The sequence below is a fragment of the Acomys minous genome, assembly GCF_964271855.1.
Source record: "Acomys minous genome assembly, chromosome: 15".
Lineage (NCBI taxonomy): Eukaryota > Metazoa > Chordata > Mammalia > Rodentia > Muridae > Acomys > Acomys minous.
In genome coordinates, this window is record NC_140497.1 from 50,706,233 (window position 1) to 50,723,800 (window position 17,568).

The 17,568-nt window shown below is 42.3% G+C and overlaps 1 protein-coding gene across 1 annotated transcript; it reads right to left on the reverse strand.

Moving 5' to 3' along the window:
* Positions 1 to 846: 846 nt before the first annotated feature.
* On the reverse strand, positions 847 to 11,939 carry LOC311585011 (uncharacterized protein; the record flags this gene model as incomplete). Its single annotated transcript, XM_084759806.1, has 4 exons — positions 11,608 to 11,939; positions 3,789 to 3,915; positions 3,531 to 3,591; positions 847 to 1,975 (listed from the first exon to the last, which is right to left on the reverse strand). Exons 1-4 carry the CDS (start codon positions 11,626 to 11,628, stop codon positions 847 to 849), a joined length of 1,338 nt encoding a protein of 445 aa, XP_084615932.1. The 5' UTR covers positions 11,629 to 11,939.
* Positions 11,940 to 17,568: the final 5,629 nt, after the last annotated feature.

The following is a 17,568-nucleotide window of genomic DNA, read 5'->3' on the forward strand; positions in this document are numbered from 1 at the left end:
AGATGTGACCTCCTTCTGTGTGTCGGAATGTATGTGTCAATGTGTGTTTGCTGTCAGGAAACATTTTATAGTTTGTCATTTACCAAGTGTGACACTAGTTTTTATTTGTTGTCATCGTTTGTTGTGTATTCCCGAGTGGACTGCTTTCAGTTTCCAGGCCCTGTCACCTCTCACACTTCTATATACCTGCAGGAAAACTAGGAAGGGATATGTACACTACACTGTGTGCTCTGGATATGTGGTGTGTGGATCAAATTTGGGTTTTCAAACATTTGTTGTGAGCACATTTCCCACTGAGCTACATTCCCACTGAAGTAACCTGGTCGATCAGATGGATGGTCTTGGCCTTGGAAAGATGTGGAAAGAACACACTTTAGGGAATAACATTCTTTAAAACAAGGAGGAACACAACCCAGGAGGTGCTAATGATAAATGGTAGGATGTAAATTATTACCCAAAAGAGGTTGGATAACATTCTTAGGTTTCACGGCATGAGGTTGGGGATGACTGTGCAGTGCAACTGTTTTGCCACATTTACTACATTCACAAACTTTCTCTTAAGCATAAATGCTTTCATGTTCTCAGACACGAACCACTTGTGAAAAAGCCTTCCACATCAATTACATTCATAGTGTTTCTCTCCCATATGAATTCTTTCATGATTTTGAAGAAGAATGTGACCTGCAAAGGCTTTACCATGTTGATTACATTTATGAAATATTTCAAGCCCTTGAAGAGTAGTATGAAATATAATGCCTGTACAACATTGATATTCATAGGGTTTGTCTTCAGCATGAAGTTTTCATGACTTTCAAGACTATTGTGATGAGCAAAAGGTTTGTCCCATTAACCACTTTCATATGGTTTCTCTTTACCATGCATTCTTTCACGTGTTTGAAGGATACTGTGATGTGAAAAAGCTTTAGCACATTCACTTATTTCATTGGGTTTCTCTCCTGTATGACTTCTTATATGCCTAAGAAGATAACTGCGATATGTAAAGGCTTTACCACATTTGCTGCATCCATGGGGTTTCTCTCCAGCATGAATTCTTTCATGATTTAGAAGACTAGTCTGATAGGCAAAGGCTTTACCACATTGACTACATTCATAGGGTTTCTCTCCGGTATGATTTCTTTCATGACACTGAAGACTATAGTAATGTGCAAAGGCTTGACCACATTGATTACATTCATAGGGTTTCTCTCCAGTATGATGTCTTTCATGACGTTGAAGACTATAGTGATATGCAAAGGCTTTACCACACTGACTACATTCATAGGGTTTCTCTCCACTATGAATTTTTACATGCCTTTGAAGTTTACTGACACGTACAAAGACTTTACCACATTGACTACATTCATAGGGTTTCTCTGCCATATGAATTTTTTCATGCCTTTGAAGATGACTGCGACATGCAAAGTCTTTACCACATTGAACACATCCATAGGGTGTCCCTCCTGTATGAACTCTTTCATGATTTTTAAGATTACTAAGATATGTAAAGACTTTACCACATTCACTACATTCATAGGGTTTCTCTCCAGTATGAATTCTTTCATGATTTTTAAGAGTACCGTGACATGCAAAGGCTTTACCACATTGACTGCATTCATAGGGTTTCTCTCCAGTATGAATTCTTATATGCCTTTCAAGCTTACTGTGACATGGGAAGGCTTTACCACACTGATTACATTCATAGGGTTTCTCTCCAGTATGAATTTTTTCTTGCCTTTGAAGATGACTGAGATCTGTACTACAATGAATATATTCATAGGGGTTTTCTCCAGTATGCTGTCTTTCATGGTTTTTAAGAGTACTGTGCCATACAAAGGATTTACCACATCGATTACGTTCATAGGGGTTTTCTCCAGTAGGAATTCTTTCATAATTTTGAAGACTAGTGTTATGTACAAAGCCTTTATCACATTGAGTATATTCATATGGTGTATCTCCAGTGTGACTTATTTCATGCCTGTGAAGATAAATTGCAAGTGTATGAATGTTACCACATTGATGATAGGGATGAGTTTTGTTTTTTTAATCTGCATGATTTAATTTTACAATTTGGTCTAATTGTAGAAAGGAATTAGATCTTAAAGTTTTATCTCCCATCGTTTTACTCATAAGCTACCTCCTCATTTTGGGTTATTTTCTGTGTTTGAAAATACCTATGAACTATGGCACACCAGAGTCATGCAAAAGTCAGTCCCCACTCTCCACTAAACTGTGGAGAATGTCCTGTCCATTGGCTAGATCTGAGTAGGGGTTTGAAGTTTACTGCACATATTGTCCTTGGCTGATGCCATAGTTTGAGCAGGACCCCGGGCCCAGATCCTCCCGTCATAATGTCCCCTGGATGGAGAGGCCTGGTGGCACTCAGAGGAAGGATCGCAAGCTACCAAGAAGAGACTTGATATCCTACGAGCATACACAGGGGAAGGAGGTCCCCATCAGTCACAGTCATAGGGGAGGGGAGTAGGGGGAAAGCAGAAGGGATGGAGGAATGGGAGGATACAAGGGATGGGATAACAATTGAGATGTAATATGAATAAATAAAAAATATATATGAAAAAAGAAAATACTTATGCACATTAGAGCATTTAGTACAAAGTTCAAACTTATAGCATCCCTTTTCTAGGTGGGCTTTTTCACATCTTTGAGGAGAACTGGTAGAACTCAGGGCTTTACCACAGTGATTGCATTCATTGCATTTTCCTGTAATGCCCTGACTCGGACTACATTTGCAAAGTGAACCAGGACAAATCAAAGAATATCCATATTCTCTCTACTCACAGGACTTTTCTTGCTGAGTGGTTTGTGGATGTATTACCAATGAAGTTGGACACTCAATTAATTGTGCACTTTTTATAACATTCACTAAGAGTCTGAAAAGAAGATTCCCTCATATCTTCTAATCATTCTGGGCGAGAGGTCCTGTGCTTCTTCCCATATCCCTTATGCGCTCATGACTTGCATCTAATGTGAACTATAGTATATGTATGAAAGTTACCAAGTAAATGCTATCCACACTGCAGTAATGCTCATCATAGATATAACAGAGAGATTAAGCTTTCTCCACCATAATATTCTTGACTCCCATAAACTGCTCACTAAACTTTAGTAAGTCACTCCAAGTATATGAGTAACATGGGACTTACTACAAACTATTTGCATATTAGAAAGGTTTGTATATATATATTTATTATCTAATCTATTTGTATGTCTATTGCAGAACTGGGGAAGCATAAAACTAAAGGAATTGGCAGTCTGCAGAGTAAGTTTCAAGTGGTGAAGAATAAAACACTGATAGCTGTTAAAGCATTGCTTCTCTGTCTTGTTTCTTAGAGAAACACCTTGTAAACATGGATAAGCTACTTGACATTGAGGTACATGGATTTGGAGAATTTACTAATCATCAGTGTACTTAAAGCTCTGCTTTTTTACACTGTTGCTTTTCCTTAAAACTTCCAGGATACATTCAAATGTCTTCAAAGGTACATCTGTATCAGCTGGCACATGAAACTCACCTTCCAGGTATTTGAGAATTTTGAAAATGTTCTTCGACATTGTGGTCTTCCCATTTATAACCTAAAACATATTACCAGGAAATAAATATTATTGACAATTACTCAAAATGTAAGTTACTATCCTCAGTGAACCTTAGAGTTATGCCTTATATCTCTACCACATTCTGCTTCTTTCTCAATCGAAATTACAGAAGAGCATCAATCACCAAGAAAAACATTCTCCCATATTTTAAAAAGTGAAAGGAAATTCAGTCTTACCTATAGCAGTAAGGTTTCTGTAGGTCTCCAGCATCACTTCTTTGTAGAGACTCTTCTGGGAAGGATTCAACAAAGCCCATTCCTCCACAGTGAGGTTTATGTGAACATCGTCATAGGTCACTACATCCTAAAATATCCCATAGATGTGGACAACAGATAGCTTAAAACAGACAACATTGTGAACGTGCACATCTTTGACAATAAATGTATATCATTCTCGTGCTCTCCATACTTATTCATGATACCCAAGTTCTAATGTAATCACGAAGTCATTTTAGGACAAAACTTAAGAGGAGGTTTGTACACATCATTTCTAAGTATTTGTATAGGATATAGCCTTCAGATAGAAATGCCTATTAATAAATATATAGACAATACAGGCCGTAAACTTCAAACCCCTACCCAGATCTAGCCAATGGATAGGACACTCTCCACAGTTGAGAGGAGAGTGGGGTCTGACTTTCACACATACTCTGGTGCCTCATATTTGACCAAGTCCCCTGGATGGGGAGACCTGGTGGCACTCAGAGGAAGGATAGCACGCTACCAAGAAGAGACTTGATACCCTATGAGCATATACAGGGGGAGGAAGTCCCCCTCAGTCACAGTCATAGGGGAGGGGAGTAAGGGGAAAAAGGGAGGGAAGGAGGAATGGGAGGATACAAGGGATGGGATAACCACTGAGATGTAATAAGAATAAATTAATAAAATAAAAGTAAAAAAGTAAATATATAGATAGAGAAAAAGAAACATAAACCAATAAAACCAAGCCTACCATAATAAGTACTCATCAGACAAATTGGATGAATAGTTTACTAACTGAAAAAATCAACACAAAAGAAACAAAAAACCATAGGCAAGCGGGGTATATTGGTGCATGCATTTAACCTTAGCACTCTGAGTCAGAGGCAGATGAATTCCACTGAGTTGGAGGCCTGCCAGATCTGTGGAATGCATTCAAGGACAACCTGAGGTATATCTTAAAGCCTTGTCCTCACTCACCACCCCTAAAAACACCCAAACAATCAACCAACAAAATAAACAAAAAAGATAAGACAAAAACTCTGAAGGTTTTATTGCAGTTCTTTAGGAAAAAACTTATGTGTTTCCTCCAGTTCTTCATATGTCTCCCAGAAATGTGAATTGTCACAGTTTAACATGTCAAACTAATAAGACCTTACAAAACAGAATGCATATGCAAACAGCTTGTGCTGAACAGATGAAAATATAAGCAATACATGTGTGTATGTATACATACATACATACATACATACATACATACATACATATATGTATATCATTAAAATAATAACAGGAAAGGACAGGACAAAAGACATGGGTCGAGTATTAAGAATATTTTCTAGTATTCTAGAGGAGATGAGTTCAATTGACAGTACTTATACGGGGGCACACAACTATCAATTAGTTTGTGTTCAGAGGTTCTGAGACTGTCTTCTGACGATTCCAAGCACCAGACACAGAGCATCCATGCTTATATTCAAAAGATGTATTTAATATTTTTAAGGTTTCTGTGTTATTTATCTATGCAATAGTGGGTTAGGGGGTACCTGCTGTATTGTTTTATATGACTATTACGTTTTTAATTATTATTTTTATTTTTACTTTGTTCACTTAATACTTGTAGCCTCATCTCTTTTCACTTCCCTGTCCAAACCTCACCCCCCTGCTGCCTTGTCTTCTCCCATTCTTCGCATGTCCTCAGAAAGAGAAAGACCTCCTCCCCTTTCATCTGACCTCAGCCTATCAAGTCTCATCTGGACAGCCTGTATCCTCTTCCTCTGTGCCCTGGCAAGACCACCCCACCAGGGGGAACTGATCAAAAAGGCAGCACCAGAGTCCATGTCAGAAGTAGCCCCTGCTCCCCATATTATGGGACCCATAAGGGAGCTGTTCAGAGAGTCTACCTCCTCAACTATTCATGGTCCTTAGTTGGTGCATCACTCTCTGAAGCACCACTCCTCCACCTGGATTTGTTGGCACCATTAGTCTCCTTTTGGAGCCCCAGTGCCCTCCAGGTCCTTCTATGTCCCTACTCTTCCCACTCTGCTCCAGCCTGGATCTGAGTCTCAGCATCTGCTTGGATGTCCTGCTGGGTGGAGTCTTTCAAAGGACCTCTATGGTAGCTCCTGTCTTCTTCCATGCCTTCTGGTGTATAGTCTACTTGCCCTCCTGAATAAGAATTGAGCATCCTCTCCAGGGTCTTTGTTGTTCTTTAGTTTCTTTATGCCTACATAGTGTAGTGTGGTTATCCTATATCACGTGGCTAACGTGCGCTCTTAATTGAGTATATACCATGGCGTCTTTATGGGTCTCGATCACCTCACTCAGGATGATTATTTCTAGTCCCATCCATTTTCCTGCAATTTTCACATTCTCCTTGTTTTTAAGAGCTGAGTAGTATTCCATTGTTTAAATGTACCACAGTTTCTCTATCATTTCTTCTGTTGAGGCACAGATTCTGGAAACAATCTAGAGGTCCCTCAACTGAAGAATTGATTTTTAAAAAGCTGTGGTACATTTTCACAATGGAATACTACTCAGCTTTTTAAAACAAGGAAATTATAATCATTTTTAATAAAACATATGAAAGGTAAAAAGAATGTCATGTATCTTCAATCCAATGACATAGGAGGCTCAGGTAGTATTAATATGAGAAGATAGCAACCTCAGAAACAGGATGATATCTTCTGGTGAAAGTTGAAAATTCAAGAAGCAGGTTGAAACTCAAGACAATAGCAAATGCTTGTCACCTACAAAATCCTGCATTAAAGGCACATCTTCCAAAAATATAAAAATAAAAAAGCCAGGCATGTGGTCTCACACCTTTAGTCCCAAGACTTGGGAAGCAAAATCAGACAAGTCAAGGACAACTGAGTCAACAGAGCTAATTTTAAGACAGCCAAATTACATGGAGAAAACTTGTCTTCAGAAACAAAACAAAACAAAATAAAAAGTAAAAAAATAAGGCTGTCAAATGACTTTACAGTAAAAAGCAAATGGTTCTAATCTACCTTATGTTATTTAGCAATACTCTATACTGGAGGTGAGGACATTCGACCACAGAATGGATGCAGGCTTATCAGTTAAAATCACACACACACACACACACACACACACACACACACACACACACACACACATACACACACACACAAAATAGGCACCATGAACTAACTGGACATAAAGTGAGGCTATAGACAACTCCTATCTCCAATCCCTAAGTTCATCCAGAAATCTTTGCATACTCATGACCCATTAGCACCCCAAAGGAAGCCACCAATGAGAGACAAACGCTCAAACACATAATTCTATCTGGGTAGTATTTCACTCAATCTACTAGTATGACAAAAGTCACTATAGGCTTCTGGTCATCCCAAGATGAAAATGTGTTTAACTTCAAAGATCCTTATGGTCTATACCTGCCCAATGCTATTCAAATGTCCAAAATGTCTTATGAAAGTCAAAGCAATCTCTTGACTGTGACATCCTGTAGAATCTGGTTGTCTCTGGTATGGCTGGTGGTCCCTGTGGGACTCTGGATTCTAGGAATACATAAAGGTGTGTGGCCCAGCAGAGGGAACTATTAGGGGGACTAGGTGTAGCTCACAGCTACTGTGTTTACCTTGCAGCCTGGTTAAAGAAGGGTGATGGCACAGAGAGATCTCACCTATCTTCTCCAGGTGGCTGCCAAGGGCCAGCAGGGATCAGTGTGCAGGACCAGGAATTGAGTGCACAGGGAAAGAGGTGTAGAAAATACTTTGAATATAAAAAGTATCTACTTTTCTTATGATAAATGAGACACATCGAGTTTAAAAAAAAAAACAGGGAATGATTTGTATTGTACACCTAAAGCAAATTGTTTTACACTAATTGCTGTGTGAGCCATAAGGACAATCAAAACATGTTCATCCACACTTTCATGTGTATGGTTGTATGTAAGTATGTATCTTTATGTATATATATATATATAGATATATGTAGTCTATTTATATACACAGGATACACAAGAGAAAATGGTGCCAGTTCGCTTTGATGCAGAGTTGCAGAAAATTATGAGATTCCTGATTGTAGTACTGAGATTGGAACTCAGGTACCCTCAAAAATAATAAGTGCTGAGCAACTTGCACAACCCCCATAATATTTTTATGCAATAAACCAATTTTTTTTATAAATTAACAAAAATAGCAAACCTAAGAAAATAAAGAAGTAAATAACTGGTCCTTGAGGATATTTTATTAATATCATCATTACTAAAATGTTGGGTATGGTCAATTTATCACATAAATGTATTGTAATCTAAAGAAAGTTGCCAATGATTTACTACAGGAAAGCTGATTTCAAACCCACATGGAAACTAATGCCAACTGATTGCTAAATCGATTAAAAGCTAGTACACATTGACACAATATGATTTCTATTATAGAGTTACAACAATAAAGATTGTGAAAGAATAAAGTGATGGAGACAGAAAGTCCTGAACAAAAGCACAAATGGACAAGTTTTAAAAGTCCTGAAATATGTCAGAGTGAAAAAATAAAATCTTGACCACTATTACCCAACTTACAGTGATTCTGTCTGAAGACCACTCTGACTCTCCTGTGTCTCCCAGGGAGACATCCATGCCTAACCAGAGGCCAAACCTAACAAAAATCTAAATAGGCCACTCATCCTAGACCAAGTACCCCTCCCCTCCACATCAACACATCCTAGTCCTCAAGTTGAGTGGCCATTCAGGGCTTAACCACAGGACACACTGGCCAACCTCCAACTCAGCTGGAGACAACATGTTGGATCAGAGGCTACACAGGCCTGAAGAACTCCTGTCTCAACTTGGGTGGAGACCCTCTGTTCAACCACAGACCACATAGTTCGGAAGATGAGGGATGAAACAGAAGCCAAGCAATATAATACTAATCCGAAAGAGACAAACCCGAAATCAGCAACCATGTGAATAATCACCCCAAATGGAGATGCCAAAACACCAGGACACGAATACAGCGGAAAGAGCCAGGTCAGTAAGTTAACAGCTATTCTATTACAGCAAGCCATGGATGTACCAGCATAGCAGGATTACATGAGAAAGACCTTAAAACCAACTTTATGAAGGTCATAGAGAGCCTTAAAAAACTGAATAAACCACTTAAGGACATCAAGAAATAACAAGTCAAAACAAAACAAACAAACAAACAAAAAACCCCACAAAAAATTGGAGTAAATCCTTTAAAGAAAGCAAAAACGAAACAAATAGTTGAATGAAGGAAATAAATGTGTTAAGAACCAGAAAAGGGAATTAAAAACAACAGGAAAACACAAACTCTGGGGATTACAGAAACAGACAACCTAGACACCCAAGGACAAAGAAATCCAGAAAGCTGTGAACAAATGAATGGAAGCAGAAATGATTATATTGAGTGAGTTAACCCAGAAGTAGAAAGACTCACATGGTATATACTCACTTAAATTGTGCACTACCCCAAAAGACATGTCCCATGAAAGTCTTTACTTTGCAGGAGATTGGGATAAACGTGAGGACATCCTACTGAGACTTTAGGTAAGAGAAATATAGGAGATGGGGAAATAGAAGGATCCAGATGATCTTAGAAACCTACAAGAAGAACATCGTGCTGGGTGGGTTGGGGCCCAGGGAGGTCTGCTCAAACTATTGCACTAACCAAGGACAATACAAGTAGTAAACACCGAACCCCTACTCTGATCTGCTCAATGGACAGGACATTCTCCACAGTTATGTGGAGAGCAGGGACTAACTCGAACATGAACTCTGGTGCCCCATATTTGACGACCTCCCCTTGGTGGGGAGCTCTGGTGGCACTCAAAGAAAGAACAGGCAGGCTATCAAGATGAGACTTGATAGCTTGTGACCATAAAGTGGGGGAGTAGATCCCCCTCAGTCATGGACCTAGGGGAGGGGAGTAGGGTGGGGATGGGAGGGAGGGAGGAAAGTGAAGATAGAAATATTAGGATAACAATTAAGTTGTAATTTGAATAAATTAATTAAAAAATAAATAAACCATAGATCAATCGTCGCATACTGATAGTGGGATACTTTAATATTCCACTTTCACTAACCAACAGATCATATACACAAACACCGGTGCTAACATGTTACAAATCAAATGGCCCTAACAGATATCCATAGAATACTGCACCCAAACACAAAAGAATATTCCTTCTTCTCAGCATCGTGGAGCTTTACTCCAAATTTAAAACACATGCAATCACTTAGCGCGTCTCAAAGACACAGGAAAATTGAAATAACTGCTGGTATCCTACCAGTCCACCAAGATTAAAGCTGGACTTCAACAACAACAAAAGAACAAAAAGCCTACAACTCATGCAAACTGAACAACCCTCTTCTCAATGACTATTGGGACAAGACTGAAATAAAGAAAGAAATTAAAGACTTCCTGGAATTCAATAAAAATGATTGCACACAAAAATTCATTTATGGGACCCAATGAAAGCAGTAGTACAAAGAATATTAATAGCAGTAAGTGTCTACCTAAGAAATGGAGCTATCACACGCCAGCAAATTAACAGCACTTACAAGAACTACAGAACAAAAAGAGGAACGCACAACAGGAGGAGACTGCAAGAAATAATCAAACTTAGGGTTGAAATAAACGAAATAGAAAAAAAAAAGGATCATTATAAGTAATCACGGAAACAAAGCCTTGAGTCTTTGAAAAAAAATCAAGGACAAAGTCTTATTCAAACTTACTAAAAAGTAGAGGGAGAATATCCAAATTAACAAAATCAAAACTGAGAAGAAGGACATAACAAAGGACACTGAGGAAATCCAGAGAATAATCACATCATACTCTAAAAACTTGTTTACCATGAAATTGAGAAATCTAAAAGAAATCAACGCTATTGTCAAAAGATATCATTTACCAGTGTGAAATCAAGATGCCCTTGCCCAAAACCATTTAAATAGAGCTATAGCATCTAAGAAGTAGTGAGTAAATTTTTCCAAACAAATCACTAAACAAAATGCAAACAAACAAACAAACAAACAAAAAACAAAGCAAAACAAAACACCCAGGACCAGATGGTTTAGTGCACAGTCAGAGAAGCTAAGGGGCCAAGAGACACTGTGCAGGTCACCACACAGAGGGAACAACAGTCTGTTTCACATTCCAGTCCAGCACCTGGAACTCTGACAGCTCAACTGGCTGCTACCCCTGCCCTGAGCACAGTGGCCTCACATTCACCACGGTATGGCTGCTGCTCTCCCTCACAGCTTCCTTCTGCTAGTGCATATGGTTGTTAGGCCTTCCCAGAATCTCTCCTAAACTAGAGCCACCCACTGGGCCACAGGGCAGTAGCACATCCCCTACTGGATGAGCAGGGATCAAATGACTAGGACTCACAGCCTCCTAGCTCGGCCACTTTATTCTATGGTCAGAAAAGACTCTAGTCTGAAATTTTTTATTTTAGTAGAAGTTCTTTCAGTCTCTAAAAGCACTTCCTGTTCATCTCCGAGGACACAGGGTCCCTTGTACACACGTGCCATTTCATACACAGTATCTAGAGGCGCCTTCCTGGCTTCACCGCTGGAAAGTCCTGCACCAAATCTTGGGTCAAATTCTAACAGCAACAATAATAAAAGCAAAGAGGTAATGAAATTTAATGCAAGGAGGAGTACGTTGGAGGGAAGAAAAAGAATTTTGAAAATGATACAATATAAAAAAAAATTTAAAGTTGAAACCTGTGTTATGGCCCCATGTGCTCCAGGGACTAGCAATCTGTAAAACAGCCCGCAAAGGATTGCTCCCACCTTTTCTCTCAGGCTGTCCATCTACAGCCAGAAAAATAACGGTCCTGTTAGGCATGGCCTGAGTTTGGTACCCTGGCATCTTCTGATGCACAGAAAGCACTGTGATGCTGACTACAAGGTGTTTCTACACGCAGTCCCTGTTCCCAATGCTCTACAGAGACACAGAGCACAGAGCTCAGTTATGCTGAGGCCACCACTTCGGTCCAGGGAGTTGCAAGAACCACAAAAGACTTCACAGGACGCCACGATAACCACTGCTTCCGGCCCAGCGCCGGGAAGGACCACAGCACGGACACCAGAGGCTCAGCCGCCCATTCCTCCCCAGACAGCGCCCCACGCTCACCATATCCAGGCTTCTAGGACGCCCTGTGGACCCCTCACAGCTCCACGCAGAGATCTGACTAGCAGTTACTCAGCTTCAGAACTGAGCCCGAGACCGGAAGAGCCCGCCTCCCTTTCTGACTGGCAGTCCTCCTGCACCTTCTGATTGGCTAGTAAGCGCTGACAGACAAAAGTCCCTCCCTCAGGATTAGAGCCTGCAAAAGGAACAGTATCATCTAGGGCCCTTTCCAGCCTTGGGCAGGGATTTTGGAGATTTGCATTTCAGTAGCCCTGCCCCTGGCTTCCAATAGCTGACTCTTCTGTCTTTCCGCACTTACTAGGTGTTGGGTTGGGGAGGAAACTGAGAAAACTCACACCAGACGCTGAAGTTTAAAAATGAAGGCTTCAGGCAGGTTCTGTCCAGTGTGAGGGCGCTAGGGAGGGGGGTGTGGACGGGGATCTGGTGGCTGGCTAGGTTTTCTGCACCATCCCCTCAGGCTGGTTCAGTCCCTCCTGAGAGCTTGGGAGTCCCTGCTGGGCTGTGGAGACTGGCAAGGCTTCCACAGGATTCCATTCCAGCGCGGTCAGATCAGCCCAAATGTGCAGGCACAGTCCCCTGGAGTGGCCAGCTAGGTTTCTGCCCTATCCTTTCAAACCTTGCCACTGTAGCCCCTGGGTCCCTCCGTGGATTAGCTGGATGATCTGGTGGGATCTGTCCTAAATAACACACTATTGGCTCCCCCTGGGCCAGTATGCACTGGCGCTGTTTTTCTGTGGACCACATTTCAGTCAAGTGGGGGGTGGGGCGCGGCGGGGGGTGTGTGTCTCAGTTACTGCTGGGCAAGCTAGGCAGCAGCAGCTTGGTTGCTGGCCCCTGGGGCTTTCTGTGGAGTCCATGTGTCTTTCACATGAATTGTGACTGTGGAAGCCAAACACTGTCAGCTAGGCGTTTTACCTTTCAGTTTCCAGGCCCAAGAAGATGCTTGGCCCCATTTTATTCCAGTTGAGTATGCTGTGGGCAGAGATAAGAAAGTCTCTGACCATCCACATGGGCTGAAATTTAAAACATTTGGAAACACATTTGTTGAAATAGTTCACCCTAATTAAAAGTGTGGCACACTTTTGCAACCTGTTTACTCAAACAGCAGTGTTGCTTAGCATTACCAAAGAGAATCAGACTTAACCAACCCTTGATGGAATTCAGCAATAGCCACTAAAACACTGTATTCAGATTGATGGACGCTTATTTGAACAGTAAACAAGAACAGCAACTTTTGAGCCATTTTGAATGGTCCCAGGTAAGGTTTTTGCCCAAGGAAAAGAGAAGTTGTAACCAGGAACTGTAGGGCACGCCAATGGCTCCAGCTGCTCTGGAAGGCGAGGCAAATAAGTCACCTGTGCAGGAGGCTTGAGTTCTAGCTTTAGTGCTTCAAACAAAGAAATTCACATCTTTTAAAGGGAACCCTCCTTGCCAATGCCAAATCAAATGAAAAATACAGAATAGGGGCGGGGCCGGGGCACAGGGCAGCAGTCCTTGTTCCAGCGGCAGCTGTGATTGGGCCTGACTGGATCAGGCTCCTAGTGACGGGTCTGCAGCTGAAGGGAGAGCACAGGTGAGCCTAGGATGCCAAGCGCTGCCCTACTCTGCCTTGGTGGGGTGGAGGGCTGGCCCTGGGTGCTGGACAGGCTTCTGCAGTTCCGAGGAGAAAGTGCAGCCCAGATGCCAGGTGCTTATTCTCATGAGGTCACTTTAAGGCCAGCAAACTGGCTTCAGGGAGCTAAGAGATTTTCTCCTCAGTCCCTCAGGCATCTGTGAGAAGTCAGGACTCCAGCCATGCAGCTACAGGCCCTGCTCCAAAAGGACCACCACAGGCCACAAAGGGAGCCACCCCAGGTCAGCAGGGAGCTCTGACCTGCATCCTTGACAACAGGAGTTGCTTACTCACCTCCCAGGAAGGATCCCTTTCCTCAGGAGAGCCAGGCTGAGTGGGTGAGGGCTGGCCAGGTCTGGACTATGCCGTCCAAGTCAGCTTGCCTGCGTCACATGGAGACACCTGGGCAGCGGGAGGGCAGAATGCTCCAGGGACAGCTTCTAAACGCTGAAAAGAAACTCACCCCAACACCAGGCTCCCTACCAGCCACAGAGTCTCAAGGTTCAGAGACAAACCCCATACCTCCTTTCAGCATTCCAGCAAAACCAAGCAACCAGCACCCACAAGCCGAGGCAAACCTCATCACCCCCCGGGCACCCATGAGACCCAAGTTGGAGCGAACCCTGTCCCTCGATGATGACAAGGGCTGGAGAAGGAGGCGGTTCTGAGGTAGTCAGGAGGATCTGGCTGTCCAGAATGGGCCAGTCGGTCCAGGGGTTCCATAGAGGACTCTGCCGCCCAGTCTTTTGTAGACCTAGTTGTCCTTCTGGTCTTAGAGATTCAACTGTCTGAGCCTCCAAGGGCTGGGATTAAAGGCATGCAGCGTGCCTGACTTGATTCCGTTGTTTCTTAAAAGTCACTCCAGAGTATAAAGAGAACAAATAGCTCACAATCTGTACTCCTATGGTTTCTGCACTTTGTTATGTTCTCATCAACCCTTTCTATGCTCCTGCCCAACCAATGCACAGCCCAGTTTACCTGAAGGAGGCACTAAGGTAGCCCCAGGGAGCAGCTGAGACACACAGACCTCTCAGTGTCAGACACTGTGTATCAGGAAGTGGGAGGGGAAAGGACCTGCGCATGCCCAGTGGGCCTAGATGAAAAGGAACACCTGCTTTTAGGAGGAGATCCTTGTTTGCATTACCAAGGACAAAAAAAAAAAAAAAAAAAAAAAAAAAAAAAAAAAAAAAAAAAAAGAAAGTTGTCTTCTGAGCACTGCAAACATCATGGTAAACACATACTTCCTCACACCTCACACAAACAGGATAAAAACATTTTTTACGAAATTGGACAGGCTGGCCTTGAAATAATTCTGTAGCTCAGGCGGGTCCTTACTCTTTGGATTTTTCTGCCTCAGCCTTCGAGGAGCTGAGATGTGTGGCCCTGCACTATGGATCTAGAAACGATCATGTGCTACTTTTTTTAAAATAATGTAAACATTATTTTGTGTGTGAGCGTTTTCCTACATGTATATTTGTGAACCATGCGTGTGCAGTGCCCTGCAGAAACTAGAAGAGGCCTGAGGTCCTCTGGGACTGTAGTAACAAATAGTTCTGAGCTGTCCTATGGATTCTAGAAATTGAACATTGGTCCTCTTCAAAAACATCCAGTGCTCTGAACCTGATAAGCCATCTCTCCAGCCCTTTCTTATTAGTGAATTTTTATTCCCAGGAACAATTTGGGCCTCAGGCCTAAACATTTCATGGCAGGCTGGTGGGTCTCTGTGAGTTGGAGGCCAGCTTAGTCTACATTGAGATACATAGGGAGACCTTGTCTCAAACAACAACTATAGCTCACAGGAGGAGCTTGCTGAGTATTCCAAAACAGCTAGAAGGATTAATTCTGAATATGAAGAAATGATGTGGGTCTGGGGATCTGAGGACACAGTTTACTCAGTAGAAGGCTACTCTTCTGGAGGAACCAGAGTTCAATTTCTCAGGGACACACAAAGACACCCTGTCTCAAAAAACCAAAAACCAAAAAAACCAAAAAACCAAAAACCAAACCCCAGAATGGTGGAAGGCAGCCAGGAGTGGTGCATGCCTATAATCCCAGCACCCAGTGAGGAGGTTGGAGGAGCAGAAGAGGCAGGTTGATCTCTGGGGATCTGAAGTCAGCATGGTCTACATAATGAGTTTCTGGCCAGCCAGAGAGAGGGGATGACCTTGTCTCAAAACAGAAACCAGCAACAAAATGAAAAGGTAAGAACCAACTTCCACAAGTTGTCTCCTGACCCTCACATACTCTCTTTCTCCCACAAACAAACAAACAAACCCTCAAGACCTCCCCCCTCAGTGATCCACCCCTCCACTGTGACCCCACCTTCCCCAACTGCACCTTTGGGTGACACTCACATTCAAGCTATGGCTGCTTATATAAGGTTTTTGTGAAAAACAGTTCATCTCCACCCAGTCATAAATTCTGTCATACAAGCATCACAGATGCAGTGTTTCCAGTTTTCCTGTTAGAGATGGCAGATTCTGAGGCTTACAGCAGGCACTGAGGGAATAGTGGGAGCTGCAGAGAACAGACCTAGGCCCATCCAACCACACCTGGGGCGTTCCTGCTTGTGACTGGTCCTGCCTGCACCATGATTGGCAGCTCCATGGCAAGCAGGCAGGGATTGGGACTGCACATGCCTGATACCCCTCAGCTTGCTGTGTGCCTGAGGAGCAGCAAGGGGCTGCCCTGGTGGACCAAGCCAAGGACGCAATCATTTACTTCCTCCTGGCAACCTTCTCTGAGTCTTGCTACACTGTTTTGTTTGTTTGTTTGTTTCCGGGCAGCAACAGGACCACCGTAAAGCTACAAGTAGATTTAGAATCTTCCTTTGGTGTAGAATGACCATTTTCATTAATTCACAAAATAGACAGGAGCAAAGAGAGAGAAAAGCCATCCAACTTGTGTTCTCTATGCCTTTCAGAGAACATGGAGTTGTTCCTTTGATCACATAGATGAGATGGTTCAATAGAAATGCTTTGAATGTCATCATGGCAAGCGGGAAGGGTCTAAACAAGCTAAAGTTAAGGGAAGGATTCTTGCCAAGACCTTAGAGCTGATGACCTAGCTGAGCCAGCTTCCTAAAACAAGTGAGGGAACCTGCTAAGAAAGAAGCCAAAGAGAAAGGCTATTTGGCTCAGGTGGATGGCCTGGGCCCCAGAGACACACTCTACTTTGAGAACTAAGGGACACCCTAACTTTCTGGAGCCTATCTCTTGCCTTATGTCAAAAGAACATGTAAAACAGCAAAGCAAAAAAGCTAGACTGTAAAATAAAAAAAAAGTTAAACCCTATTCTCTCAGAAGTAGAAGAGATCCCTGCAGCAAAGCTACTCCACACAGCCAGGAGTGCAAGGTAAGGTGATGGAGCAGGAACCAGGTGGCTGAGTTTCCATCTCAGTGGGCCACCTGGTGGGGCAAGATACTCCTCTGTGGAATTTTGATCCATTTCCAAAGTTCAGATTCACCAGAATTGAAGGATGATTATGACATGGTTGGAGAAATTTGGGAGTAAATCAAGTAAAGCCTGTAAAAAGTTTCATGGCTTCAAATAATTTAATTCCCAAAGTGCTGAAAGAGGTCCTTCACTCTCAGGAAGTAGGGACAAGCCATACACAGGAAATGTGAAGATGCTGAGATGGGCAAGTCAAAGCCTGACATTCTTCGGGGATTTTGTTTAAATTCAGGACAATGAAATAATTTAAATATTATGTAACATCTGGCATTGGAGAGATGGCTGGAGCACTGGTTGCTCCTGCGGAGCATCCACATTGGCTTCTCATCGCCCACATGCTGGATCACAGTACCCAGAACTCCAGCTCTGGGGATCTGATGCCCTCTTCTTGCTTTCAAGAGTGCCAAGAAGACAAATGGTACAGACAGACAGACAGCCAAAACACTCATACACATAAGTAGTGATAAATCATTAATACAAAATATTAAACCTGGTATAAAAATTTTGTTGTTGTTGAAACAAGGTCTCACTGTGT